General features: G+C 57.1%; 1 protein-coding gene and 1 long non-coding RNA gene across 4 annotated transcripts in view; one reads left to right on the top strand and one right to left on the bottom strand.

Moving 5' to 3' along the window:
- The window catches only part of TRAPPC12 (trafficking protein particle complex subunit 12), a 37,815-nt gene extending 21,178 nt beyond the window's left edge, over window positions 1-16,637 (top strand). For all 3 annotated transcript variants that reach the window (XM_081529247.1, XM_081529258.1, XM_081529266.1), the window contains 8 exons: window positions 3-141; window positions 7,162-7,274; window positions 10,013-10,085; window positions 10,863-10,936; window positions 12,528-12,626; window positions 13,850-13,950; window positions 14,543-14,630; window positions 14,748-16,637. In XM_081529247.1, coding sequence (XP_081385373.1) covers window positions 3-141; window positions 7,162-7,274; window positions 10,013-10,085; window positions 10,863-10,936; window positions 12,528-12,626; window positions 13,850-13,950; window positions 14,543-14,630; window positions 14,748-14,990 — 930 coding nt within the window. In that variant the 3' untranslated portion in view covers window positions 14,991-16,637. The remainder of the gene's footprint in view (window positions 1-2; window positions 142-7,161; window positions 7,275-10,012; window positions 10,086-10,862; window positions 10,937-12,527; window positions 12,627-13,849; window positions 13,951-14,542; window positions 14,631-14,747) is intronic.
- LOC145521218 (uncharacterized) lies at window positions 2,988-7,618 on the bottom strand. The gene is made up of 2 exons (XR_014065235.1): window positions 5,628-7,618; window positions 2,988-5,576 (listed from the first exon to the last, which is right to left on the bottom strand). It is a non-coding gene; the product is annotated as an uncharacterized LOC145521218 (long non-coding RNA).
- Window positions 16,638-18,823: the final 2,186 nt, after the last annotated feature.

Genomic DNA, 18,823 nt, shown 5'->3' with positions numbered 1-18,823 from the left:
AGCTCTGGTTTGTGCGGCTGGCGCTGCTGGTGAAGCTGGGCCTGTTCCAGAACGCCGAGATGGAGTTGGAGCCCTTCGGCAGCCTGGACCAGCCGGACCTCTACTACGAGTACTACCCACACGTGTACCCGGGGCGCAGGGGTAAGGCGGGCGGGCGGGCAGCGCCCTGCGTGGGCTCCCCTGGGCTCGCTACTCGGCTTCCAACTTGTGCTGCGTTTCCCTGATGCTCAGCCCCTGCTCTGCAGGGATGCGGGGGAGACTGGGGCCGGGCTGTCTAAGTTCCTGGCGCTTCACCCTTCATCACCCACTCTCTCTCACGTAACGGGCTGACGGGAGCTGGTCTGTGTCCCCGAGTTTTCCCACACTTGAAGGAGGATTTTCAGCATGGGGGACTTTTAGACCTTTAGCCTCCCTGGCATTAAAATTCTGTCTCTTCCTTCTGACTGCGGGAACTTTGCCCTCCTGGAGAAGGAGGGGAGGCAGGCTTTGAAACCCGAGCAGGGCAGGCATCAGGCAGTTGCCCTGACGAAGCTGGCTCACAGAGGGAGTGAAATAGCCCAGCCGGGCAACGGGGACTCAGGAGGGGCAGCAGGCCCCATCCCACGTTTGTGAAACTTGTGAAACGTCCTGCCCGCCCCGCAGTGGCCCACCAGGTCCAGCTGGTCTCCAGAAGACCAGGAGTCCCATGAGCAGCATTCAGGGGTGCGGCCCCGGGCGGAGGTGACGGTCCTGGGCAGTAAGGGGTGAGTAGGAGTCACGCCCACCCAGCTTTACCTCACCCGCCATGATTCCTGCTGCGGGGTCTGACCGTGTCTACGCGGGGCGGGCAGGGCACCACCTCGTCCCTCAGTGTCCCCCCTACACCAGGACCCCCCACCTCGTCCCTCAGTGACCCCCTCACACTCACACCAGGACCCCCCACCTCGTCCCTCAGTGTGCCCCCCACACTCACACCAGGACCCCCCACCTCATCCCTCACTGTCGCCCCCACACCCACACCGGGAAGCCCCCACCTCCTCTCTCTGTGACCCCCCCACACCCACACCAGGACGCCCTCACCTCCTCTCTCTGTGACCCCCCCACACCCACACCGGGACGCCCTCACCTCGTCCCTCAGTGTCCCCCTACACCCACACCGGGACCCCCCCACACCCACACCAGGACACCCCCACCTCTTCTCTCTGTGACCCCCCCACACGCCCCACCTTGTCCCTCACTGTCCCCCCAACACCCGCACCAGGACGCCCCACCTCGTCCCTCACTGTCCCCCCCACACCCACACCAGGACACCCCCACCTCTTCTCTCTGTGACCCCCCCACACCCACACCAGGACGCCCCACCTCCTCTCTCTGTGACCCCCCCACACCCACACCAGGACGCCCCACCTCCTCTCTCTGTGACCCCCCCACACCCACACCAGGACACCCCCACCTCTTCTCTCTGTGACCCCCCCACACGCCCCACCTTGTCCCTCACTGTCCCCCCCACACCCACACAGGCAGGTCGTAGCCCGCTCTGCTCCGTAGGGTTTGTCCTTGACTCAGCTCCGTGCGCTTCGCAGGGGCCCAGCGTCCCCACTCGGGAGTGAGTGCCATGACTTTCTGGTTCGCCTTTCCAACCCTTCGCGATCCGTCCCTCCCAGAGAAGACAGTGGGCAGACTTCTGCCCCCGTGAGGATCAGGTTCTGTCACCTCTTCTTACAGGGGAGAGACGTTCTATGGAGAGGTAACAGGCACATTACATGGGAGGTTTGGGATATTTCTCTGCAAACAATTCTGCCTGATTGCTTGATAATCAAGAGATGGCTCTCCCATGCTTCTGACAAGGAGCAGCCGTGTTTTTCTCCAGCACAGGAAAAAGAAAAAACGTTTCTTGGCACTGTGTCCCAGCTTTGGCCAGGTCAGCCTCCTCCTGGCCTGCGCGCCCCCACCCCCAGCCTCACTGACCCTGGGCCCCCCCAACCCCCCACCGTCGTGCCGTGAGCGGGACCCCATGCTGGGCCCAGGGGTGGGCAGCTGATGCTGACGGCTGGTCTGTCTGCCCCTAACAGAGTCAGAGCTTCAAGCACACGGGCAGGCGCCCCGTGGGCCTGAGTTTCAGGCACCCTCACACTCACAGCTGCATAAAATGCTCTGATTTTCTTTTCCTGCTGAGGCCCATGTAAATTGTAAGTTCAGACAGCTGCTCATATATCAGCTACTTTGAGTTTACTGCAGGCTACGAATGAGGCAAGCTGGGGCTTCTCTTGTGGCCCAGTGTCTGAGACTCCGAGCTCCCAGGACAGAGGACACGGGGTCAGTCCCTGCTTAAGGAACTGGATCCCACATGCCGCAGCTAAGACTTGGCACAGCTAAATAAATAAACATATTTTCTTAAAGAAAGAATGATAGAAGACGGAAAAGCAGGTATTTCCAGGGCAGCCAGTGAACGCGTCCGGCCCCGACCACATCGTGCGCTCAGCAGCCCCACGGTCCTGGTCGATGATGCCAGTCAGGGTGCTGGACCGGGTCCTGTGGGCGCTGCAGTCCTTCTCTCTCTCCTCGGGGACAGAGGTTCACGGAGATGACACCCAGCTTCCCGTAAAGTGAGAACCCAGGCCCTCGGGCCCAGGCGTGGGACGGTGCATCTCCCACCCACCCCCAGCTCTCGGGACATCAGTGCACAGACTGAGCAGGCTTCCCATCCCGGCTGGAATTGCAGCGTGTTGTCTTAGGGATAAAGAGGAGCTGGTCGCCCTGCACCATTAAGCAGCTGATTTGTTATGAAATAGACATAAATCATACGTATATTTTAGCTAAAGTGCTAACATTCATCCACGATGGTGTGCTCACTGTTTACCAGTTTTTCTTTCCATTTTGCAGTATAATAAGCATAAATGGGAGATTTTGATTCATTCGTTTCATTTTAGCTTGCAGTACATAAGCAAAGAAGGTCATTAAACTGTAAAAAGGAAGCCGTAACGATATGAACAAATAACTTTTATGAATGAGCTTTAATATGTTTTATTTAAATATTGGGCATAGTTTTTACCCATTCAGAGTATTCATAACAGGTCGTAATGAATCATGAGCTAATATCATGAAATTTCCCTTTTTCATTTTCATCCAAGAAGGAACACTCGTGTGGTCTTCTGCATTTCTCTGATACTTGTAGCAATTTCATGAAGTTCCTCTCAAGGGAGGGTGGTTTCCACACACTCAGACTGCCTTTTAATCGGTTGTTTGGATTCTCTCCTTGTTCTCATGAAACAGGGATGACGGGTCACTGAACAGACCCAGGCCCGAGGCCCCAGTGCCCAGCCTGAGTGGACTGGCCCGGGGCCCACACACCCACCGGGGGCCTGGGGAGCCCTTCCTGTGACCCTCTCCCTGCGCGGCCCTGGTCCGCGTCCTCTCCCTCCGCCCACCCCCCGGATCGCCGCTTCCCCCCCTCGCTGTGGGTGCGTCCCTGTACCTCGGGGCCTAGAGGTTGGGTCAGAGGCTGTTCCATCTGCGCAGTGCTCGGCCGCGGCGTGTACAAGCCGCGGCCGGGGGCCTTGAGCAGACAGCTTGCGCCTTCCCCTCGGCCTGCGTGTCCCCACACCTGGCTCTGACGGCCCCGAGTCCCCCGTCAGCCTCCTCCCACCCACGTCCGCAAAGGTGAACCGCCGCTGCTCTCCAGTCCTTGCCTGCTCCCTCCAGAATCACGCAACTCACATGTCCAGGTCCCAGGCTGGACGCAGACACTATGTCAGCAGGTGAGCTCCCACGGTGGCCCAGAAGTAACCACTCCGCACATTCCAGGAGTCCCCCTTTGTTTTCTGGGAGAAGATTGAACCACCACCTCCCGAAGTGAACATCCTCTGTGCAGGTTAGGTTTACAGTTCACCTTCCTCTGTGCCAGAACTCTTCCAAGTTGAACCTGTCAGGTGTATCTTCCTCAGTCTGACGAGGCTGTTCAGGAGTCCTGCCGCCTTTCACATGTCTCACCCTTTCTGTGAACTCTGGCGACTCCAGTCTTTTCCTGGAACAGGCGGTCAGAGACACGGCCTCTTCAGTCGGGCTCCGTCTCTGTCAGGACACCTGAGTGAAGCCACCTCTAACCTCCTCCAGACGCGAGAAGTGGGGAGACGCGTGCATGCCCACTGCCTGCATCAGACACAGTACCCAAGATGCTGCCAGGGCGCCTGGGCCATCCTGATCTCCCCGTCTGCTGCGGGGCTTGAGGGCAGCACTGAGTGACCCCTTAGTAATAAGTCATCTAGGACTTGCTCAGGCTGGCTCTTTGTTTCCAGCGTAGCCTGAGGTCGGGGTGTGTTTGTTAAGGGTTGTGTGGTAGCGTGTGTGAGAGATACTATGCCATCAGCCTGGCACAGACGTCCCCACGTCGGAGCACAGAAAGCTGGGACGCCAGGGGGCAGGGAGGGTCCAGGAAAGCAAGCCCCGAGCAGCGGTCAGGCAGCGGGGCCTGCTGACCGGGGAGTCTGCTCTGCTGGGCGTCCGGCAGGCACCATGCCGTCGTGTCTGCCCCTCAGGCCTCACAGCAGCCTGGCCGTGTCCCAGCTCCCTGTCCAGTGTGGGTGGCCGGAGCACTGGAGGGAAGGCGCCGCCTGCCCAGCACACGGGGCCAGTGGGTGGCCGGAGGCCCAGCCCATCCACGCCGGGAAGTCTTGCGCCTGCTGAGGGAAGCAGCCCCACTGGGGTCAGGCAGACGTCCCTCTTGCTTTGCCTTTCAGGCCCGCTGCTCGGCACGGGCTGTGTGATTCCTGGGGCACTTGCTCTGGCCCTGGCGCCCGACTGGGCCTGCAGTCCTGCAGGGGACTCCCAAGCATGATCGGCGTAGGAGCATTTGCACTTTCCTAAATGATCAATGGGAGCACTCCTACAGTGTTTGTACCAGCCTAGAAGTCGGCAGGTCACGACCACACACGGGACCTTCCGGGAAGTCAGTTTCCTTCTGGATTCTGACACATGCTCTGTTTCAAGGCGCGCGCTCCCTGCCGGGGAGACGGCCCCTGGCTGGCGTGCAGCCGTGCGTGTCGTGTTGCCGGAGTCCGCTGGCTTGAAGGGTTTCACCGATTCCCGGTGACTCTTCACACACAGCAAGGCCGGGTTTGCCGGACCGAGAGAGCCAGTTTAAAGGTACTTTTGTTTGTACTTCTTTAAGACAAACAAACAAAAGTAGGAAAGGCCTGACTTAGGTCAAAGCAATGTCTGCTGTTTTATTGATGAGCCTGCAGGGTTTGCTTGGGGACAGTGGCCATGTCCCTTCATCTGTACGTCCAGCACCTGCACTGGTACTTGGCACCAAAACCTGCCGAGTAGGTGGCTCTCCAGCTACTGTTCAAGCTGGACCTAATAGACGCTGTTTCTCCTGCTGCCCCTTTTCTTCTTCTGACTCTGTGAGCCGTGTTTTTTTCTAGGGAGGGGCATTTTTCTCTCGGTCTTGAGGCCGAGCGTGTGCTTCCTCGTGGGTTCTGTCCTTTGAGATGTGTAAGCTGCACCAGCCCAGTGGTGCCAAGAGAGGAGGGGCAGCCGACTCCCACCTCAGCCTGGCTGTCTCGGGGCCCTCCAGGAAGGGGGAAGCCAACTCCCACCTCAGCCTGGCTGTCTCGGGGCCCTCCAGGAAGGGGGAAGCCGACTCCCACCTCAGCCTGGCTGTCTCGGGGCCCTCCAGGAAGGGGGAAGGCGACTCCCACCTCAGCCTGGCTGTCTCGGGGCCCTCCAGGAAGGCGGAAGGCGACTCCCACCTCAGCCTGGCTGTCTCGGGGCCCTCCAGGAAGGGGGAAGGCGACTCCCACCTCAGCCTGGCTGTCTCGGGGCCCTCCAGGAAGGGGGAAGGCGACTCCCACCTCAGCCTGGCTGTCTCGGGGCCCTCCAGGAAAGTCACGGGCAGGGGTGACGTGGTTATGGGACACCGGTGCTGGCTCTTCCTCGCCCACCTTTTCTACTCTTGTCTGAGTAGAGTCCCAGCTGCAGATGCAAGTCACAGGGGCACATGGAGGGCCGCCTCGGTCCACCTCCTGGGGCTGCGGGAGCCTGGTCCAGGGCGGGTGGGCTCTGGTGGGAGGCTCGAGTCCACGGAAGGCGCTGCATGGAGAGAAGACGGCATGAGGGCCCAGAGCAGACAGCACTGCACGATCTCTTGGCTTCCCCGTCCTGTCTGCGTTAGTTAGGACTTCCGGTACCACGTTCAGGACGGGCAATAAAAAGGGGACGTCCCCGCGTTACTCGGGGCCTTAGAGGAAAAGCGTGTAGTTGCTCAGCGTTAACTCGGTCACTGGCTGTAGGTTTTCGTCAGTGTTGTTTATCAAACTGGGCAGGTTTTCCTCTGCTCGTCATGCAGTGAGAGTTTTAATCATGAACGGATGTTCTGTTTTGCCAAATGCTTTTTCTGTTCCTCTGGATGTATCGTGTGACTGTTCTTGTTTAGCTTGTTTGACATGATGGGTTGCATGGATCTTTGAACGCTGAACCTGCCTTGCACACCTGGAATGACCCCCACTTGGTCATGGTGGATGATCTCTCTTATACGCTGTTAGATTTGACTTGCTAATTTTTTGGTAGATTCGATTTAGTTGGATCTGACTTGCTAATTTTGCCAAAGATTTTTGTATCTGTGTCCATCAGCTGTGTTGATCTGTAGTTTTCGTTTCTTGTGGTACTGTCTGGTTTTGATATGCGGGTGATGCTGGCCTCATAGAATAAATTAGGAAGCATCCCCCCCACTTCTGTTTTCCGGAAGAAACTGTAGAGAATTGGTGCCTCTTCTTCCTTAACGTTCTGTGGAACTCGCCAGGGCCACCATCTGCACGTGGTGCCTTCTGTTCTGGAAAGTTATTTATAGATTTGATTTCTTAAATCAATATTGGCCTATTCACAGAGGGTCCTTGAGCGTCCTGTTCTGGGGCAGGCGGTGGCCTCTACCGTTTCTCTCGCTCTGTGAGAGCCTCCACCCCGTTGGGGCATAGCTGTGGGCAGGTGCTGACGGGCGGCCCTCCTGTGGTCGTCGTCTGGAACACACGCTTTACTGAGAGCCAGGACCAGATTGAGAACTGGCATCACTGTGTACTTCGCCAGGAGAGGAAGGGTCCTGCCCTCCCTCCTCCGGGAGCGTCCGCGGGCTCCCGGCTGTGCTCGGCGCCGGCAGACAGACTGACTCCGCTTTGGCTCTGCTTCCAGGCTCCATGGTCCCCTTTTCCATGCGGATCCTGCACGCGGAGCTTCAGCAGTACCTGGGGAACCCCCAGGAGTCACTGGACCGGCTCCACAGGGTGAAGGCCGTCTGCAGCAAGGTAACCCCCGCTCCGGCTGGGCCGCCCCCTCCCCTCCTGGTGGCAGGCTCACCCCGATGCCCGCCCTCACACCGCCCCATCCCCACCCCCATCTCCGCGTCCCCCTCCAGGAAGGCAGGGTGGCCTCGTTCCTTGTGGCCATGCTACTCGCTCTTCTTGCTGAAGCTGTTCTGGGGGGTGGTGGGTGGGTTTGGGCAAAGGCCTGAAACCCTTCTTCCTGGTGCTGTCAGTAAATGAGAAGCAGAAACATTTCCTCTCATGCAGAAATGACACCCGTGAATGTGTGCCCAGACTGGTGGCCGCTCACACATCCTGCGGAGGCTCTGAGCACCTGCTTCGTGTCTGACAGGCGCTAGAGCGGATTTAAAGAGATAATGGCTGGAAATGTTCCAGAATCAAAGCAAATTACACTGCGTCACGGCGACTGCGTCATGGCGACTGCGTCATGGCAGCTGTCATTCGTAGTTTTGGCTCCAAAGGCAGATGAGGTCAGAACTGCATCCCGAGCCCTTGGTTGTAAAGCAACTGTTACGTGGCAGGCATCTAGCTGCACCAGCAGATCAGAGTGCTCCACGGAGCAATGGGGCGGAGATGTGGGGCTCGGGGTCCCCCAGCCCCAGCCCGCTTCCCCACTCCCTGCCGGGCAACTCAGGTGCAGTGCTCTTGGTGGGGAAGGGGGGGCTTTCAGAGCTGTGACTGTGAGCACTTAGGAGCAGCCACGTTTGACGTATTTGCACTGGGGCTCTTTGTACCTGCCAAACTCCTCCAGTCCCCAGCTGCTCTTGGTGGACGCTTCTGGAGCTCCTGGATGGTCCTCCGGGTTCCCAGCAGGAAATGGGGGCTGGTTTACCTTGTCATTGAAGGTTGGCACTCAGATCTGACTGGGAAGAGTGCTGTTTCAAAGTATAATGCCCCCCGGGCACGTCCACAGGCTGTGGTTGGAGGGACTTTGGACCCAGGCAGACTTCCTTGCGGGATGACTGGCCCTTGGAAGCCTTGAGCACCTCGCGTGGGGAGGAGGAATGTCCCCCTCCACCTCCAGACTGCCATGGGGTCAGATGATGGATGTGGACCAGCGCTTGGCTCCTGGGAGTGTTTAATGCTCCTTCAGTGGCCTGGGGTGGCTCCAAGAAGCCTCTTCTCACTTTGAAAAGCCTCTTTTCCGGAAGTCTGGAAGAGATTGGTAGGGCTGGAACAGTCCCAGGACGCTCCAGGGGAATCTAAGGGCCTATGTGGACTCAGTGGGTCATTGGTGAGGCCTCAGGCCCTTGAGTCAGGGCCGGGCCCCAGGGGTCTGAGGACTGGACACTTCATACGTAAACCCGGTCCTCAGACGGCCCCACCCGCAGCCTGGGAGAGGCCGACGGGTTTTCTCTTGGACAGAACCGCCAAGCACCTGCCTCCTGGGCCCTGGGCCTCCCTCCACTGCTATCCGTGGTGCTGAGGGCAAGGGGGCGGGTTCCATGCAGCCTCTCAGCTCTGGTCACGCCTGCCCCGCCCACAGGATGGAGGACCGTCTCCCAGACCCACACTTTCTCCTGAGTCCTCCCGCTTTGCCTCCAGGCAGCATCTTCACTTTTCAGAGCCACTGTTACTTCAGTACTGCAGCTGCGGGAACTGTGTGTTCTGGCCTGGAGCCGGGGTGGGGCTGACCTGCCCCAACCTTCGAGTGTTTCTCGAGCACCTTCCAGGCTGGGCACCCGCCTGGGTGGATCTGGGAGGCAGAGGCTCACGGCCTCTGACCCGCACCCGGGCCTGCACGGCCCTTGGGCCGGGAGAGCCAGGCCCCCCACTCCCCTTCCTCGGTACCTCCAGCCCTCTCTTTGTTCCTGTCAGTGGCCCATCGAGGCTTCTCTTCCTGGTCAGGAGACGGCTAATAAATAGCTGAAACATGTGACCTGGTTTGGACTGACTAGCTCATCTTTGCAGCTGTTACACTTTTAAACCGCGGGTGTGTCCTGAGTGGTCACTGCATGTTGTCCTCCTCCTGGTGTGAAGTGCAGACCCTTGAGGCCGAGGAGGCCCAGTGGCCCGTCCTGGGTACAGGGCAAGGCCAGGGAGAGCCCAGAGCAGCTGCTTTGCTGGTGGTGAGCTTCCCTCTGCGGTGAGCCGTGGAGGGCAGTGCCAACGGCAAGGTGACCCGCGGAGCAACCGTGAGCTCTCCGCCCATCTCCAGTTAACACGCCTTTATTTTTCTCCCCAGCAGACGGTGTTCGCTCTTAAGTTTTTTCTCCTCATCCTGCTCTCCATGAGAATACATCCTTTGCCCAGATCACCAGGGCGGCAACTTCCTTTCTTTCAGAGAAACAGTCACAAAAGAAGTGATTCAAGGTCATTAGCACAGTAAAAACTGTGTAAAGTGACAAATGCTCAGAACTTAAGTGATAGGTTAACAAAGGGCCACACACCTCGGCTGTCCTGGTGGAGTGGGACTGACGTTTTCACAGAAGTGAATGATCGTCCTCTTGTATCCCGTACCTGAAGCTTCCCAGACAGAGCGGGCACACTCACCGCACGTCCGGGGTCCCTGGGCGCTCTTAAGGGCGTCGTCAACACTAACACTCCTCGAGCCAGAGAGCAGCCCCTCTGTCTGCCGTCCGCTCCATGCGTCCCGAGCAGCGATGCTCGATTCGTGTTCCCGGGAGACGCTCCTCGGCAGAGAAACCTGCTGCTCCCGGGGCGCCTTAGGAGAGCGTCCGGAAGCAGACTCACCCCTGTTGCCCTTGCGTCTCCCGCAGATCCTGGCCAACCTGGAGCAGGGCCTCGCGGAGGACGGGACCATGAGCAGCATCGCGCAGGAGAACAGGCAAGGTCAGTGCCGCCCGGCGTCCCCAGCACGCTTTCTCCCGCGCTCGTCTCCTCACTGCTTTCCTCCCGGAACAAGCATCCTTTCTAGGAAGTTCTTACCCCAGAGTTGCCCCTTGGTCCCGGCGGCGGCAGGAGGAAGGTCCTCCCGGGGCCTGAGCCGCCCCAGCCTCTGCACTCTCCCACCGCCGTCTCTTTCCCTGCCCGCCCTCAGGGCCCGGCGAGGCAGCTGGCTTAGGAAAGGATGCTTCCACATAAGAGGGTGGGACACCGAGGCCTCCGGCAGGCAGGCCGCTGTCACCAGGGCTCCGGTGCTGACGCCCACGTGTGACTGTCCACCAGCCCTACAGCGGGGAGCCTTGCCCGTCCACGACCCGCCAGGGGCAGCCCTGCTACACGATGGGCTCATCTCCTGGTCCAGTCAGGATCTGGCCACCCTGAAGCTGAGCGGTCATCAAGAGCACAGCCTGAGGTGTGTGCCGAGCGGCACAGGAAGCCATGGCCAGGGCAGGGCCGCAGGGTCAGGGGCTCCGTCCACCTCTGACAGGGCTGGGGGGGCAGGGACGGGGGGCTCCGTCCACCTCTCACAGGGCTGCGGGGGCAGACACGGCGGGCTCCGTCCACCTCTGACAGGGCTGGTGGTGGAGGGGGCAGACACAGGGGGCTCCGTCCACCTCTGACAGGGCAGGTGGGGCCACAGGGACAGGGGCGGAGGGACCGCACCCCGTCTGTGACTGGGCCTCTGGCCGCGTCCCCGCACGCTCAACCCCTCCTCTCTTGCAGCCTCCGTGCAGCTGTGGCGGTCCCGCCTGGGCCGGGTGACGTGCTCCATGGCCAACTGCCTGCTGCTCATGAAGGTACCGTTTCTTGGAGGTGGGGAGCCCCCAGCCCTCGGAGGTGGGGACCCTGTGTGGCCTGCGAGCAGGGAGCCAGGGCACACCTGGGGTCCGCGTACTTTAGATTCTACTAAACGGACTCTCCGCAGAGTGCAGCACGGACACACAGTGATGCAGCGGGCCTGGACGAGGCTCCTGAAGCCCTCGCGCTCCGGTGCTCCTCGGGGTCCCGGCCCCGTGCTCGCCGAGGGGGTCCCCTCGTCCTGCCTCCGCCTGCCGTCCGTGCTATGGGAATCCAGCACAGAGTAGATGCGGTGCTTCAAAAGTGCCTTTACTGCAAATGATGCAGTTTAATTTGAAATTTTAGGTGATTCTTTCATGTCCTTGAGTTAAAAAGGAGTGAAGCATCTTGTGGTCGCAGCCTCAGCACACGTGTGCGTCCTGTTGGCACCCCATGCGAGCCCCTTAGTACAGCGGCGTGAGGCCATGGTGTCGAGCCAGCCTCGCGGGTGGGCGGCAGTGGGCTCTGGAATCAGTTCTTCTGGGTGACGTGACGTTCATTTACCTTTTTGATGATGAGCTGTCTGTCCATACGCCTCAGCCCCGAACGTCCGCCCGGAACGCTGTCAGGCAGGGCGGCCCAAGTCACAGCCTGGACGTCCCCCAGCCCTGCGACGGGTCACCCTGCCCGGCCCAGCCACCGCCCCGCGCACCGGCCACTCACAGCACCATCAGGCCGCGGCTGCCCGACCAGAGTGGACGGCGCTCTCCCCGGACAGAGTGCAGCCGATGGCCCTGAAGGGGCGGCGTGTCCTCGCCCAGCAGGGGACAGTTTCCCTGAACGGCCTCTGGCTGACAGCCGCTCTGGGCCAGGCTCCAGGTCACGCGCAGCTGGGCTCCTGGGAGCACTCCTGAGCCTAGCGCTGCAGCCGCTCCAGGGCTCCCGTCCAGGCCTGGGGGCCTGGGGCCAGTGCACGCCCTCTGGTGGACACGGGCACTTACACTGCATGGGCACGTGCAGCGGGTGTGGCCGGCTCCCCGCGGGCACCAGGGGCCCAGTTCGTTTGGATGAGCTTTGCTCAAAGGTGCCGGGCTGGAGGGTCCGCGCTTGGTTTTCCTGTGGAGCATCCCCGATCATCTAATGTCCCAGTTAGCAAACTAGCAACTCCAGTCCCAGTGTGCGTGAAGGTGGAGGCAAGTAAAGAAAGGAGAAGTGCCTTCGGGGGATTGAAAGAGGCTCAGGAGAAAACTACCGTCAAGGCCTGTGGTCTGTGACCGCGCCGGTCAAGATAGTGAGCTGTTAGCACGAGCTCCAGACAGCGTCCCCTCAGCAGACGGGACAGGGCCACCTGCCGTCTGAGCTTGGGCCCAGGGGGCTGACAGAAGCAGGAAAAAGTTGGTCCGTGTGAAATGCTAGTTGCTGCTCAGAGGATGGAGGAGAAAGACCCCCGGGGGAGGAGGGCTCTCAGAACCGTGGCCATGCCCAGACCCCGGAGCCGGGCTCGCTGGGCCGTCCGCCCCCTCCTGGCAGGGGCCGTGTCCCCCTGCTCACGGGGTCTGTGGGTGCCGTGCACGCAGAGCGGGATCTCCTGACTCTCGAGCATTCCCGCAGGACTACGTGCTGGCCGTGGACGCGTACCGCGCGCTCGTCCAGTCCCACCCGGAGCAGGAGCCCCAGGTGCTGAGCTGCATCGGCCGCATCTTCCTGCAGGTGCGAGGGGCTGGGGGGTCGGGGGGCTGCACCTCAGCGCAAGTCCTGTAGGTCTGAGAAAGCACAGGGAGGGTGTCACGTCAGACTTCTGTTGCTGTCAGAAGGCGGGTTCTTTTTTGGTCCTGGTTTGACTGTACTGAGTATCGAGTCTCCAGCTTCGATGTGATGGGGAAGCCAATTGCTACACGTGAACTTACATAGATTTCCACCAGGCAGTGCAGAGAGGAGTGACTGGGGCGTTGCCCTGTTGCAGTGGAGACGTGTTGGCGTGAGGAGCCAGTCACCGTGTGCCCCTCTCCCGCCCCAGCCCCCCCGGGCCCCTCACACCCACCTCCCCGGGAAGGAGGGCAGAAGCAGGTGTGGGAGCGTCTTTAGTTTCCACCACGGAAAGCTCGGGCTCCGGGGGAGGGTCCCAGGTCTCTGCAGTGCAGTTGGTCTGGGTTTGTGCGTGCGTGTGTGCTCCCACTATTCTCAGGAGCACTTGGTATCTGTTTTCTGTCTTCATAGAAGTAGCTGGCTTTTTCTCTCTCTGTTCTCAGATAATTCTAGAATTATCTATTGCTGGAAGATGTGAATAATTGACCTCAAAGAGGCCTGAGCCACACTCCTGGGGTTTGTGGGACGACTTATTAACAGCTTTAGTGTTCCAAGTTTGGAAGGGGTTTCTTCTCTGTTTCTGGGATGAACTTTGGCGGTTGAGAGCCAGAGGGAAGGTCCCGCGTCTGCTGCCTGTGCTCACATGCGTGTGCTCAGGGTTCCGTGAGGCATCCTCTGCATCATCACCTCAGTTCCACTCCACCTGCCGTCATGTTTCCCCTTATATCTGTAATTCTGTTTTACTTATGCTTTCTTTTCCTTGAGTAGTTCTTCCACTTATTATCTCATGTTTTTTCTTCAAATAACCAGTTTGGGTTTGTTTATTTGCTTACTAGATATATCACAATACTTTTTATTATATTGCCTTTTTAATTGTCTTTTTATATCTAATTTAATCACTCACTTTTTGACACACGGACAGATGTTGACATCCTGCTCTGTCCTGAATGGCTTTTGCTTTTTGTTTTTTAATGGAAAATGACAGTTAGTAAGTGGTTACCAAAGTTTTACCCTGCCTGATACATAATTATGTCTTCAGTATCCTCACCTGACCTTAGGGAACTGTATGTGTGGATGTAGATGGAACATTCGTCACCTGAATTGACTACTTCATTTTGTCAAAGCAGATTGGAGACATAAAAACAGCTGAAAAGTACTTTCAAGATGTAGAGAAAGTAACACAGAAATTGGACGGACTACAGGGCAAAATCATGGTTTTGATGAACAGGTGTGTATTTTTTTTTCTGTGTTTTCCAGCTTTACTGAGATTTAACTAACAGCACGGTGCAGATGTAAGGTGTAAACAGCAATGACTCAATTTCCATACATTGTGAAGTGATGCCCACATCATCTCATACAGACACGGAATTAAAGACAGAACGCACTCTCCCCACGCTCACCTGGAACATACAGCGGTGCTGGTGGTACTCACAGCGCTGTGCACCGCACCCCGGGTACTTACTCTTACCCGGAGGTCTGCACCTTTGGACCACCTTCATCCAACCCCTGCCCGCCTCCCCCGGTAACCACACGCCGAACCTTTCTCTGTGAGTTTGTTTGGAGTGTCACTGGCCCGAAGCACCGCTTGTTCCTGTTACACAGCACAGTGACCTGATACTTCTCTCACTTTCAAACTGGTCAGCACAACTAGTCTAGATATGCTCTGTCTGCCCACAAAGATAAGGCCTTATTATGGCCTGCGTTCCCCGCGCTCTCCCCGCGAGGCTCCGGGTCCTGGAGCTGCCCCCTCAGTGTCCCCCCCACACACCCGCCTGCACCCCGACTTCCTGGATCATCCTTCCCGTGTCGCTTATTTGCAGAGCTTTCCTTCACCTCGGTCAGAATAACTTCGCCGAAGCGCACAGGTTCTTCACGGAGATCCTGAGGTTGGACCCGTCGAACGCAGTGGTAAGACGCTGGGGCAGAGGTGGCGCATTCGCTGGCGTCGGGCACCCTCACGGGCTGAGGAGGCCCTGGGCCGCCTGCACGCCCCCGCCCAGCCCTGCCCCTGTCCCCCCCACCCAGGCCAACAACAACGCGGCCGTGTGCCTGCTGTACCTGGGCCGCCTCAAGGACTCGCTGCGGCAGCTGGAGGCCATGGCCCAGCGGGACCCGCGGCAGTACCTGCACGAGAGCGTGCTCTTCAACCTGACCACCATGTACGAGCTGGAGTCGTCCCGCAGCCTGCAGAAGAAGCAGGCCCTGCTGGAGGCCGTGGCCAGCAAGGAGGGCGACTGCTTCAACACGCAGTGCCTCAAGCTCGCCTAGCGCCCGCTACGCACGCACCCCCCGGCGTCTGCCTGCCGCCTTCTCCATCAGGCGGCCTGCACACGCGGGGTGCACACAGCACGGGGGCCGGGGGTGTCCCGGGGCCATTCCCAGCAGCCTCGGGAGAGCTGACCACGCAACACACACGGTTCTCGCCCTGAGCCGGAACGTTCTAGAGAGCCGTAGATGGGGGGAGAGGGACCGCTCCCCCTGCCCCAGAGCTGCAGCTCCACTCTGCTCCCTGGGGCCTTTTCCAGCCTCTGCTGAGCCCCTCGGAGGAGTCTGGTGCAGGGGGAATGAATCCATTCTTGGTCCTGCGTGTTCCCAGCACAGGGGGTGGGGCAAGAACACGGGACCTGCATGTCCAGTGGAGCCAGGACAGGGGGTCCCTGTTCTCAGCTCCGGGGGTCAGGGCCTGCTCTCATGTTTACATGGCCACTCCTGCCTTTAAAGTGTCTAACGTACCCGGACTAAAGAACTCTGGCAGGGGCCCTTTAAGTTACCCAGCTCTGGTAATACATTTTAAAACAGAGTTCACTTAAGATTGTGATATAGACACGTATTGCAAAAAGCAGAGCCGAGCTCTATTTCTGGTCCTTTCCATGTAAACACACAAATGCGGCATCTCCTGGGCAGACGGTCTCCACACAGTCGTTAAAACAGATTAGTTACCCTGTGAGACAGAGACAGGAGAGGCTGTCAGGGGCCCGGGCCGACGCCTCCAGAGAGAATGAGGGCACCTCCGGCTCAGGCAGGGAGGGCATGCCGCCCCCCCCGCCCAAGAGCGTCCACAGCCTCTGGGCTAACAGTTGTGATCTACCTGCTTTACACTCCGTTTTCCTTTAATTTTCTAAATCAAATGCATCAAGTAGTGCTGGCCTGCCTCCTGGGAGGGGGGTTCCAGCCCAGGGGGGACCCACACCCTGTGCCCCCCGGGTCCCAGATCCAGGCCTCAACTGCACATCACACACACACCCAGGAAGCTCCCCAAACCCCAGCATGGCCATCTGCAGAGATGGGCCTCCAAGGAGGTGACCAGGTGGGATGAAGTCCCGAGGGTGGGCGCCCAGGGACACGCGGGAGAGGACCGGGCGAGGAGCGAGGCCCAGAGACCACCCTGCAGCCCCAGCCCCCAGGCCGAGACAGGTCAGCATCTGGTGCTGAAGCTGTTGTCCGCGGGGCTCCTCAGCTGCACTGAGACACCCACACCCCTGGGGCCGCGCTCCCCACCCCCCGCCCCACCCCCCACAGCCGTCGGGGGGCCTGACAGTCCTGAACTTCGTGGGAACACAGGCTCACACCTGGCCTGTAGGAGCAGGAAAAAGATGGAGCATTTCTGGAAACTAAACTGGCGACTGAGTCAGAAGTGTTTATAACGGAGCTGCTTTCACTCATTGCCACATACTCCCGGGAGGCGTGCATGCAAGACCACAGCATTTAAACAGTCCATGGCCTGGAAAAGCCCTCAAATGATGTTTACACGACGCATGTGTTAATAGAAAAGGCTGAAAACTGATGCTTGGTGTTAAACTACAGTCACATGAAGGATGGACTGAAACACATTTTTATTTTCCCTTTTATGACTGAGCTTATGTTTCTACATAATATGTGTGTGTGTGTTTTATTATAACCAGTGGGAAAAAGTCACCAAAACTGGTAAATGTTTTGCCTTTAAAAAATAAGCAATGATTTAAAGATGGTGGTGAAAGTGCACCGTGCTCTGTAGCTGAGCAGTGTGCACAGGGAGAGACCTGGGTATAGGTGAACACGGGCGTACCCAAAACCTCAGTGTCAGGATAAGGATATGCATGCTCTGAAATACCGTTTATTTTTAAAATGAAATATGCTGCTGATCGCTAGTCTTTAATGGGAAAGACTAGCAATCCCTTCAAGAAAATTAGAGATGCCAAAGGAACATTTCATGCAAAGATGGGCACAGTAAAGGACAGAAATGGTACGGACCTAACAGAAGCAGAAGATGTTAAGAAGAGGTGGCAAGAATACACAGAAGAACTACAAAAAAGATCATAATGACCTGGATAACCACGATGGTGTGATCGCTCACCTAGAGCCAGACATCCTGGAATGTGAAGTCAAGTGGGCCTTAGGAAGCATCACTACGAACAAAGCTAGTGGAGGGGATAGAATTCCAGTCGAGCTATTTCAAATCCTAAAAGATGATGCTGTGAAAATGCTGCACTGAATATGCCAGCAAATCTGGAAGGCTCAGCACTGGCCACGAGACTGGAAATGATGTGTTTTCATTCCAATCCAAAAGAAAGGCAATGTCAAGGAATGTTCAAACTACCTCACAATGGCACACATCTCACACACTAACAAAGTAGTGTTCAACATTCTCCAGGCCAGGCTTCAGCAACACATGAACCCAGAACTTCCAGATGTTCAAGCTGGATTTAGAAAAGGCAAAGGAACTAGAGATCAAATTGCCAACATCTGTTGGATCATCAAAAAGCAAGAGAGTTCTAGAAAAACATCTGCTTCATTGACTACACTAAAGCCTTTGTGTGGATCACAACAAACTGTGGAAGACTCTTCAAGAGATGGGAATACCAGACCACCTCACCTGCCTCCTGAGAAATCTCTATGCAGGTCAAGAAGCAACAGTCAGAACCAGACATGGAACAACAAACTGGTTCCAAATTAGGAAAGGAGTACATAAGCCTGTATATTGTCACCCTGCTTATTTAACTTCTATGCAGAGTAGTACATCATGAGAAACGCTGGGCTGGAGGAAGCACAAGCTGGAATCAAGATTGCCAGGGGAAATATCAATAACCTCAGATATGCAGATGACACCACCTTTATGGCAGAAAGTGAAGAGGACCTAAAGAGCCTTTTGTTGAAGATGAAAAAGGAGAGTGAAAAAGCTGGGTTAGAACTCAACATTCAGAAACGAAGATCATGGCATCTGGTCCCATCACTTCATGGGAAATAGATGGGGAAACAGTGACCGACTTTCTTTTCTTGGGCTCCAAAATCACTGCAGATGGTGACTACAGCCATGAAATTAAAAGATGCTTGCTCCTTGGAAGAAAAGCTATGACCAACCTAGATAACACATTAAAAAGCACAGACATTACTTTACCGACAAAGTCCCTATAATCAAAGCTATACTGGTTTTTCCAGTAGTCCTGTATGGATGTGAGAGTTGGACTGTTAAAGCTGATTACCGAAGAATTGATGCTTTTGAACTGTGGTGTTGAAGAAGACTCTTGAGACTCCCTTGAACTGCAAACCAGACCAAACCAGTCCATCCTAAAGGAATTCAATCCTGAATATTCATTGGAAGGACTGATGCTGAAGCTCCAATACTTAGGCCATCTGATACAAAGAACTGACTCATTGGAAATGATGCTGATTCTGGGAAAGACTGAATGCAGGAGAAGGGGACGACAGAGGATGAGATGGTTCGATGGCATCACCGATTCCATGGATATGAGTTTGAGCAAGCTTCGGGTGTTGGTGATGGACAGGGAAGTCTGGCGTGTTGCAGTCCATGGGGTTGCAACGAGTCGGACTGAGCGACTGAACAGCAACAAATAACAAGGTAGATACACATGGTTTTTTCATGTGGTTTTTTTGTTGTTTTTAATTTATTTCTTGGCTGCGCTGGGTCTTCCTTGCCCACGTGGTCTTTCCCTAGTTGCGATTGTGGGAGCTTCTCATTGTGGTGGCTTCTTTTTTTGCCAAGCATGGGCTCTAGGCTCACAGGTTTCAGTAGTGGCAACGTGCTTAACTGATCTGTTGCATGTGGAATCTTCCCTGATTGCCTGCACTGGCAGGCTGATTCTTAACCACTGGACCAGCAGGGA

The sequence above is a fragment of the Giraffa tippelskirchi genome, chromosome 1, assembly GCF_054371585.1.
Source record: "Giraffa tippelskirchi isolate mGirTip1 chromosome 1, T2T-mGirTip1v1.2.pri, whole genome shotgun sequence".
NCBI classification, from domain to species: domain Eukaryota; kingdom Metazoa; phylum Chordata; class Mammalia; order Artiodactyla; family Giraffidae; genus Giraffa; species Giraffa tippelskirchi.
This window is presented reverse-complemented; position numbering and strand designations above follow the sequence as displayed.